The sequence below is a fragment of the Phaethon aethereus genome, assembly GCF_964289735.1.
Source record: "Phaethon aethereus genome assembly, chromosome: 19".
NCBI classification, from domain to species: Eukaryota; Metazoa; Chordata; class Aves; order Phaethontiformes; family Phaethontidae; genus Phaethon; species Phaethon aethereus.
Genome location: NC_138595.1, coordinates 9294096 through 9304059, shown reverse-complemented (window position 1 = coordinate 9304059; position 9964 = coordinate 9294096). Strand labels below are relative to the sequence as shown.

At 50.8% G+C, this 9964-nt stretch overlaps 1 protein-coding gene across 1 annotated transcript in view; it reads right to left on the bottom strand.

Moving 5' to 3' along the window:
- Nucleotides 1-2514: 2514 nt before the first annotated feature.
- The window catches only part of CLIP2 (CAP-Gly domain containing linker protein 2), a gene marked incomplete at its 5' end in the record, with an annotated part of 61527 nt that continues 54077 nt past the window's right edge, over nucleotides 2515-9964 (bottom strand). The window contains 5 exons of the mRNA XM_082008793.1: nucleotides 2515-2689; nucleotides 6075-6260; nucleotides 6862-7021; nucleotides 7535-7691; nucleotides 8130-8213. Of these exons, the coding sequence (XP_081864919.1) occupies nucleotides 2618-2689; nucleotides 6075-6260; nucleotides 6862-7021; nucleotides 7535-7691; nucleotides 8130-8213 (659 nt within the window). The 3' untranslated portion in view covers nucleotides 2515-2617. The remainder of the gene's footprint in view (nucleotides 2690-6074; nucleotides 6261-6861; nucleotides 7022-7534; nucleotides 7692-8129; nucleotides 8214-9964) is intronic.

Genomic DNA, 9964 nt, shown 5'->3' with positions numbered 1-9964 from the left:
TTTTGGAGACCATCCCTATGATGCCTTGGAAAGTCCCAGTGCGAGGCAGGGACGCAGCCACCTCCCCGGTGATTAGTAAGAGCTGACTGAACACTTCTAGAAGGCAGGATGGGGTCCTGCTCGAATTATTCCCAGCCAATTAGATCCCAAGCTCTGCTCGCCCCTGCCATGCGCCAGATTTAAGCTGTGTTTTCTGACCTGCTTTTCTCCCCTGAAGTCACCTTCCTCTCTCATCCCCCCTCTGAATGGAGGGAGAGATCACCAATCCTGCACCAAGTGGGCAGGGTCCAGTATTGCACTGCAGCCTAGATTCACAATGTCCTCCTCACGGCAGAGTGGCAGCCAGGAAGCCCAAGCCTTTCCCAGGTTGCTCCTGGTTGCCCATTATTCAAGGAATAACAATTAACATAACTTTGCAGGAAATCAGGGTAAAAAGCAACGAAGCTGACACGCCGTGATGTTCACCTGCCTGTGGTCTGGCTCAGATCTCCTCTCTCAGTGGTCTCTTCGGTCTTTGCTTTCACAGATACCTCATTGTAACACAAGAGCTTCTGAAGACTGGAGGAGCCGGGCACTAACTAGGGGGGAGCCTGGTAAAATATTGCTGTGACTCTTCCCCCTGGTACCAAACAGCGAATCTCACCTGGGCTCTCACACACATTTAAGACCATTATTGTCCCCTTCCTCCACCCTAATGTCCCTTGGGAGCTGTGGTGCAAAGTTAGAGAGAAAAGCCTTCAGAAGAAGGAACAAGACCCTTGCCTGGGTCTGCGTTGCTGTGTATGGACACAAGAGCTGTGCGGGCTCCAGTCTTGGATTCCTTCTGTTCCAAATCCTCGTACTCGGGTCACGCACAGAGGATCGCTGTACCCACCAAATACAGACAGCCACTACTGCATGAACGCTCACAGCCGCGCCTTAGCCTCCTCCATTCCCAGTAGCAGGGGATGGACATCATACTGGAGAGCCACGGATATCTCTGGATATCCCTGATTAGCTGTTCAATTAAACAGGCAAGGAGGGAACCATCTCCTCAAGGCATCTGTCCCACACTGACTGCAGCCAGCATGGAGCCCTCGGGCCAGTGACGCCAAGATGCAGCCGTCTGGAGTCCTGTGCTCAAAGAAGACCCAATACAACACACACGAGTCAGGGGAACCAGGCTGGGCAGACCAGTGGTGGCCCTGGGCACCAGAGGCCTGCTCAGCGATCTCTCTGCAGGAAGAAAGGCCAACCACATCTCAGCGAGGTGTGCCTGCCCCCAAACTCAGAGCTACTACAGCTCCTTCCCTAAACAGCAACGGGTGAGAAACAAAATAAATATCCCTCTGAAATCAGACTATTTCCCATGACATGCTATAATACAAGTACTAAGTGCAGCCTCCGTGCTCTAGAACAGTGATGGCTTCTACAAGGCGAGGAGGGAAAGGCGTCCCCACACCCCGTCTTCCTCAGCCTACACGGGCCAGCGTGAACAGTCAGCCCAGCACGTTTCACTTGCTTGTGCGGGTTTTCAAGACACCGGGGTGGGTGGAAGGGAAGGGACAGACAGCGTGGGAAGTGTGCAGCCTCTGGGCGTGTGCTTCAGATTTGAACACCATGAGCAAATCCCTTTGCGGCTCCCGTGGGGTTGCTGGGACTCGCCAACACTTCAGCCACCGTTCTGGGCAGCCACATCAGCTGGTGGGACAAGGGCAGGTCAAGCAATACAAATTCCAGAGTCAAAACCAATACAGGTAAGAAAACCAAACCCAGAGAGATCCTTCTGCTCCCTCCTGGAACAACGGCCGCCTCGGAAAACTGGTCTCCAGGATTGTCCTGATTACATCAGTTAGTATATTATAAACATTGTCCTGCTTTAAAGTGAAAATACTGTGTCCAGTCTTTTGGAGGTGCTAAAGCCAGATGGGGTATCATTTTTCCTGACTGTGCACAGGAGTTGATACTGGCGTGAAATGATCCTCTTCGCCTCTTCTCCATCAGAGCTTCTCCTGGAAGAAAAGAGACTGTGTAAGGCAAAATGAGGGCAAGCACAGAGGTCTTTTTACAGAAGAGGAAACTGAGGCACAGAGTGGGATGCCACCAGGCCTGCCATGTCCTGACCCACTGCTCTGCCCAGTAAGCCACATTGCCTCTTCCTCAGGCTGGCCATCCTGCCTGCAAGGAAATGAAGTCTGAGGCTAACAGATCTTGCCCTGCATCACAACCATTAGGAGACCAAGACAGCATGTCCCATGAATGCCACCTACGTAAAGGGGATGGCAGAGATCTGAGACCAAGCAGGTTCTAGTTGGGGCTGCCAGGAGAAGAGTCATACAGACACTGACCCAGGAGTCTGAAGGGAAACTTGCTCCCCACTGCTCCTCCCAGAGCAAGCACCCGTTGCACCTCAGTGTGCATCTCAGGAGCACCTTCCTGATGGCTTCACGTGGTTTTAATGGTAAGGCGAGGTTCCCTCCATGCACAGGAACCGGAGTTGTGCAAAGCCCTCTGCTTTCTCTCTGGGAATGACGCAGTCAGGCTTGCCTGGCCAAACTGCCTCCATCCAAGCGCCGTCCCCAGCACAGCAGGCAAGAAACCACATGAAGCAGTCACCATTTCAAACAACATTCTGCTTTTAACTTACCTCTTGCTTGTGGGATTTATCCTGCTGGTGAATCCCATTAGCCGACCCAGAATTTCCACCACTCTGCAATGGAGAATGGACAATACTTACTGACGAGGGACACGGAGCCTAGTGGTTTTGCCTATAGGTGCTGAGATCTGGCAAGACTGCCATCTCCTTCCTGGCAGCCCAGCATGCAGTGCCCACTCCACACAAGGAAAGGAGAATGCAAAAATCCCACCCCACTTTTGGCAAGAAGCTTCCTGCCCTCTGCACCCATCCCCACGTGGCAGATTGCATCCTTCCCAGCTACAAAACACCCGGAGTCCCTTACAGACACAAACCCACTCTTCACTTCCGACTCTTAAATCCGGATAAACAAACCCTCAGCCAAGGGCAGCGTTAGCTGCAGAACACGGCACAGTGAACATCCCAGCAGTGAAAAGGACATTTGCCGTTCCCCATTTCCCGTCTCTGGGGACAAGTCTGGCAGCCGAGACAGGCTGTTCTATCTTTAGAAAGCGCAAGAACTTTTAAACATTTATAATGTTTCTTTAGCAGGGATAATATGGAGCCCTTCATCTTCAAAATGACAGTACAACTGGCACAAACAAGAGGAGAAAGCTGCAGCTTGAAGTCACAGCATGCCAGATGTCAGTTGCTTGGGTCTTGGCAATGACATTCACCGTTGTTGGTGAATTGCTGATGGCAGCAAAACCAGACCTTATGGGGAGACAAGCCTGCAAGGTTTAAAGCCCATCATTAGAGGAGTCCCAGCTTCCGTTCTCACTGTGACCATGAAGGTGCATAATCAACCCTATGGGACAGAGGTTTAGTTTGGGCAGAAAAAGCAGGCAGAGATTCAAACCAAGCTCTGCTCTGAGAGCCTGAAGTGTTTGCCAGGCAGTGAATCCTACCGGGACGGATGGCCAGAATAGTGCCGCTGTAGTGACTCGGCTTTGGGTCTGCACCCACGCCCACAGGCGATTCAGGCCTTACGCAAGGCAATTTATCCTACCTGCAGCACACCTGATCTGTGCACTAAGCAGCTATCAGATAATAGCAACTAGGTTTGAAATTTGGTCTCGGTACACGGTCACTAAAATGAACACAAAGTGGTGCAATTCACTCGAAATCAAATAAAAAAAGCTCCCAGAGCAATCACTGCAAATTCTCCAAAAAAAAGGCCTGAGTGCCAAATCCTTGTCACTTCCTGCAAAGCTGCAACATCAAGGTCTCCCAAGACGTGGAGAAGGCAAAGATCCTCTTCCTCTATTACAGGACAAGTACTTTGCAGCTGCAGGCATGGAAACAGCAAGGCAATTACTCGACAAGGAGACGAAGACACAGTGCCATTACGCTCCCCAGCGCCTGCGCCTCCTCGTCTAACAGCAAGGCCAGCCACGCACATCGCGGACCGCAGAGCGCGGTGGCTGACGAAGCCTGCGAAGGGAGAGCAGCAGCAGCTTGTGGCAATTAGAGATTTCCTTCCTGAGCGTGCTGCGAAGCGCAGGCTCTGCAGACAAAGGGAGAGCGATGCCAAGGCAGATGCCTGGGCAGCAGCTGCTGCTGTCAGAGCGGAGGCGAGAGGTCAGAGGGTAGTGCAGAACGGGTTACAGCAGAAATGTGGCTTCTGGGGAAGAACCATCAATTCCCTAACTGTGGCACCAGGATCTCTCTAGGCCAACAACAGCCTCAGGCTCAGCCTGAAAGCCCCTGGTTAACAACCCCCTTCATAAGGGGAAGGATGAACAGATACCGCACCGAAACTAGAGAGCTTGGATCCAGACTTCCTTGTAACAAGGCACGTTAGAAATCTGACATCAATAGAAATTTGAAGCCCAGCTTCCTGCAATAATCCTCTGTCTATCTCTTAGTACCACGGTTTGTAGCTGAAGGCATAATACTATCTTGTCGTATCTCTAAGATTTCTTAAGCATGGAAGTATCAAAGTAATACCAGGGATAGATTAGCTGACCTCATAAGGCTCATTCCAACTCAGTTTATGCAAGATTAGTTATTTTCTACAGTTGGGGAAGAAATAATTACCACCTGCACCACCTCTGGAGACAGGAATGCAAAAGGGAAGATTTCCTATTCTCAAGGGACTTAGCATTAAAGCAAACAGAGAATAACTTTCCCCACCCCTCCCATAGCTTACAGCAGACGAGGTTGTCACGATGCATTTTCATTTGACACACAGCAATTACAGCAGAAGCTGAAGTCACACTGACAGGATTATAGTACGCCTTGGACTGCCACAAACTTGTCATCACGACTACAGCTGTCCTGTCTGGTGCTGACAGACACTGTGGGGTATAAAGGGACTGTCTGCAACACACAGATGCTTCAGCTGAGCCAGCAGAGCTTCCAGGGCTGCAATTTTTACCATGCACCCTCCTCCTGACTGCCTCCCTGCAGGTACTGCTGCAATGCAAACAGCCACTCGGTGTATCTGCAAACTGTGTTGAAGAAAGTGTCATGGGAGGAGAAGAATTCATATCCCCAGACTACCTACCACAACATATCTGCACCTGCATCAGGGAAAACAAGCTCTCTGCCCATTCTCCATGCCTAGTGGCTTGTTCTGTACTATCCTAAGGTACCTGCTTGAATGTGAACTGTAGCTCATTACTGCAAAGAGAAAGACATTTTTCAGCTAAGAATTCAAAGGAGCAAGTACGAGAGAAGCACTGGTGCATCTGGGCTCTGGAAGCCACGAGCTGGTTGCAGACACTAGAGCAAATACAACTAGAAGAGCTAAAAAGGACATGCAGCATGAAGCTTGCCACAAGGGGCAGGTCGTTTCACAGGAAGAATCAGTCAGGGCTGAGACACCACTGGTATGAGACAGAAAAAGCTACATAAGGAGAGGCAAGTTATTTGCAGCCTTCAATTTCAGAAAGAAGGTTGCAATACAATCAACAGAAGCAGTTTTGCTTTTGTCAGAAGAAACAAGGGAGACCAGAGGAAGCTGGGAAGAGAAGACAGCACCACGAATGGGAACATTTCTGGTCCATCAGGAAACCCAGATCAGATACAGAGATGCTTCCAGAAACTGGTTAGAGAAATGGAAAACATTTTCCCAGTCACGCCCTCTACTTATGGACTGCAAGGAAATAAACCTGTCAAAGAACAGGGATGGCAGAAACCCTCAACTTTCATATTATAAAGTGCCTGTACCGCAAGGATATGCAGCCACACGTCACCGTACACATAAAGAACAGTTAGTCACACTGCAACCTTCCCCAAAACACCACATTTAGCAACCGTTCTTGCAGAACACAAAAGGATTCATAATTACCAATTAGCAAGGCTTTTCCTAGTTTCCTGACGGAACAAAGTCTTGGCAGGCATGGAAAGGGACCCAGCATCACCCCCACGGCACAGGGCAAGATCCCAGCAGATTGCTCAAGAGAAATGACTGCTGAGGGCTGAGCGACCCGGGAAACAATTGCCGATGTTCTACCTGTGTTTTCTCAGAGGAGAGCCTCATCGCTTCCATGAGCTTCTCCATCTGATGGCCCTGCTCCAGCGCGTTGCGCAGTACATCCTCCGTGCTGACGAGCCGGTGCTGCAGCCGGATCACTTCTGACTCTGACGAGGGGTCGATCAGGGAGTATCGCCGCTGATCCGTTACAGATTTTTCCTTGTCCTTATACAGCAAAGGGAAAATAGGAGCATGTTAGATTAAAATCAATAACTACAGAAACTAAGCAAAGTAGAAATCCACAGTAACTCATATAACCATGTTTTGATTTCAACAGTAGATGGGGTCAGAGCACAACTCTGAAGGCAATCGCATCGAATGCAACCAGCAGCAGCTCCAATTTGTTCCCTGCAGAGTTCAAATAAACTATTCACATTTCAACCACTGGAGGACACTGAAGTACATTGGAATTAGAGGACATGACACATTCACTGATCTAGGAATAAGCAAAACAATGTGGGGTAGCTGACCGACCTTCAGTCTCTCACACAAATTTTAGCCCTATTTAGCCATGGATCTAAAACCAGTGGGAACAGGAGAAGAGTGGAGAAGGACAGATGGACATTTTTGCTGCTTCATAAGGTGCTGCTAAGCCAGGCCACAGCTCACAGGCGCTGTCAAGGAAGCATCATCCCATCAGATGCTCAGTAGCACAAAAGAAAGCATGAAGACTTGGAGTAAGGGTGAAGGGCTAGAACTGCCCCCCGAGCCACACAGAGCCCCCCAGCCCCCAGGTCAAGGCCAGGACGGGTTTTGGTGTCCTCACCAGCACAACCAGTTTCTCTCGCAGTCCCTTGATGTCATCTTTGAGCTTCTGTTCCTTCAGCCGCCACTCAGCTTTGTGCACCTCCCGGCTCAGGTCCCGCTCTGGCCCAGGCGAGTGCCGGTTCGCCTCCAGTAACAGCGCTCTCAGCTCGTTCAGGCTCCTGGAAGAAGCAGCACAAAAAGGTGAAGACACTTCCAGAGCCCACACACCACTGGAGTCCTGCCACGCTCCCTCCCACCTTTGTTACAGATCCAAAGGAAGGTCAGCAAGCAAACCTGACCCAACTCCCACCACTTCGGGGGCTACAAATTGCCTGTCCCCCGCCCTGCACCAGCTGTAAAGAGACCAGGACCTGCACAGGGCACTGTGCTTCAGAGCAGGGCAGCAGCCAGCTTAGCTGGCTTGTAGGTGACTTCGTTCAGCATCTACATGGGCACCAAGCTGTCTTGCAGCTCCTGGCGAGCAGTGAAGGGGCAGCCCCACTGACAATTCATAGCTCCTAATATTAACCGAATTCCCACATGAGCATCTCTAAACAACAGGAAAGCTGGGGGATGGACTTCAACAATTCAACCTTTAGATTTCTTTTGGCGGTGAATTATAACACCCTGAACAAACATGAACACAAACGGCCCCCGGTCTCCATCTCCGTCCCTCAGGCCTGCAGACTGACCTTTCCTTCTTGAGTAGCTCCTGGCTAATTAGGACCAGTTGCCCTGAAGCATCGTGTGTTTTCTTGGTCAAGGCTTCCAGTTCACCTTCCAGCCTCTTCTTTTCTTTTAACACCAAATCGGCCTTCTTTTCTGCCATTTTGCATTTATTTTCCAAAGCTACAAGAAGCAGAGGATACAGGGGGAAGAAAGGTCACTTAGTCCTTTACTTACATTCCTGCTTTTGGTCTTTTCCCAATTCCCAGTTCTAGCAGCACAAGTCTGATTAGCTCTGGATCTAGCCTTGTTTAAGGGAAGATCTCCGAAACAACATGCCCAGCTCCATTTATTTCTGCCTCTTTCAACTTTTGACATTCAATGAGCCCAAAAACCCCTTCTCACAGGACACAAGTATCTTCTGTAGGGTTTGTATATGCCTCCTGAAGAGAGACCAGAACTCCTGAACAAATTTTTATCAACAACATCCACTAACAGACAGGCAGTGCCATGTTTTATACCTGCCCCTTTCAGCACCTAGACCCTTCTTGAATAACACCAGTACACAGGATGAGCAGGGAAACACCTAGTTCCCACCAGCACTGGATTAGGGAAACTTACCACTTACTTGGGCCCTTAGAGTTTCAGTCTGGGATACCAGTGATGACACCTCTTTGTCTCTTTTACTCAGCTTGTCTTGGAGGTCTGCGGGAGAATGAAAAGAAAAAGACAAAGATTAGAAGCTTGGAAAATGCTTTGTGCAAATCAGGACGGCATCAAGCGTACGGCATGGGGTGGGGTGCGACAGGGGCACGGCAGTGGTACCCTCTGTCAACAAGAGAAGCAGCAGGAGACAGGTTGCGGGTGTTTCTCACTGCATCTCACCACCATCCAGGTATCAGGAGGCAGGATACACAGCTGGGAAGCCATACTGGACACGTTCAAGAAAGCAACCACAAGGGGAAAAAAGGGAATAAAACATTAATAAAAACAAAGAAAGGAACTTTCAGCACATTTCACAGAATCACTAAGGTTGGAAAGGACCTTAAAGATCATCAAGTCCAACCATTAATCCAGCGCCACCATGTCCCCTAAACCATGTCCCGAAGTGCCACATCCACACATTTTTTGAACACTTCCAGAGATGGCGACTCCACCACCTCCCTGGGCAGCCTGTTCCAATGCCTGACCACCCTCTCGGGGAAGAAATTTTCCCTAATATCCAATCTAAACCTCCCCTGGCGCAACTTGAGGCCATTTCCTCTTGTCCTATCGCTGGTTACTTGGGAGAAGAGGCCAACACCCACCTCACCACAACCCCCTTTCAGGTAGTTGTAGAGAGCGACGAGGTCTCCCCTCAGCCTCCTCTTCTCCAAACTAAACACCCCCAGTTCCCTCAGCTGCTCCTCATAAGACTTGTGCTCCAGACCCCTCACCAGCTCCGTTGCCCTTCTCTGGACACGCTCCAGCACCTCAACGTCTTTCTTGTAGTGAGGGGCCCAACACTGAACACAGTATTCGAGGTGCGGCCTGACCAGTGTCGAGTACAGGGGCACGATCACTTCCCTACTCCTGCTGGCCACACTAGTGCTGATACAGGCCAGGACGCTGTTGGCCTTCTTGGCCACCTGGGCGCACTGCCGGCTCATGTTCAGCCGGCTGTCAACCAGCACCCCCAGGTCCCTTTCTGCCGGGCTGCTCTCCAGCCACTCCTCCCCAAGCCTGTAGCGTTGCATGGGGTTGTTGTGGCCGAAGTGCAGGACCCTGCACTTGGCCTTATTAAACCTCATATAGTTGGCCTCTGCCCATCGATCCAGCCTGTCCAGATCCCTCTGCAGAGCCCTCCTACCCTCCAGCAGATCAACACTCCCACCCAACTTGGTGTCGTCTGCAAGCTTACTGAGGGAGCACTCGATCCCCTCATCCAGATCATCAATAAAGATATTGAACAAGACCAGCCCCAGAACCGAGCCCTGGGGAACACCGCTTGCGACCGGCCGCCAGCCGGATTTAACGCCGTTCACCACAACTCTCTGGGCTCGGCCATCCAGCCAGTTCCTCACCCAGCAAAGAGTAAACCTGTCTAAGCCACGAGCCGCCAGTTTCTGCAGGAGAATGCTGTGGGAGACGCTGTCAAAGGCTTTACTAAAGTCCAGGTAGACAACATCCACAGCCTTTCCTTCATCCACTAGGCGGGTCACCTGGTTATAGAAGGAGATCAGGTTGGTCAAGCAGGATCTGCCTTTCATGAACCCATGCTGGCTGGGCCTGATCCCTCGTTTGTCCTTCATATGCCCTGTGAGCACCCTCAAGACGAACTGCTCCATGATCTTCCCCGGTATGGAGGTCAGGCTGACAGGCCTGTAGTTCCCAGGATCCTCCTTCCGGCCTTTCTTGTAGACGGGTGTCACATCGGCAAGCCTCCAGTCTTCTGGGACCTCTCCTGTTAACCAAGA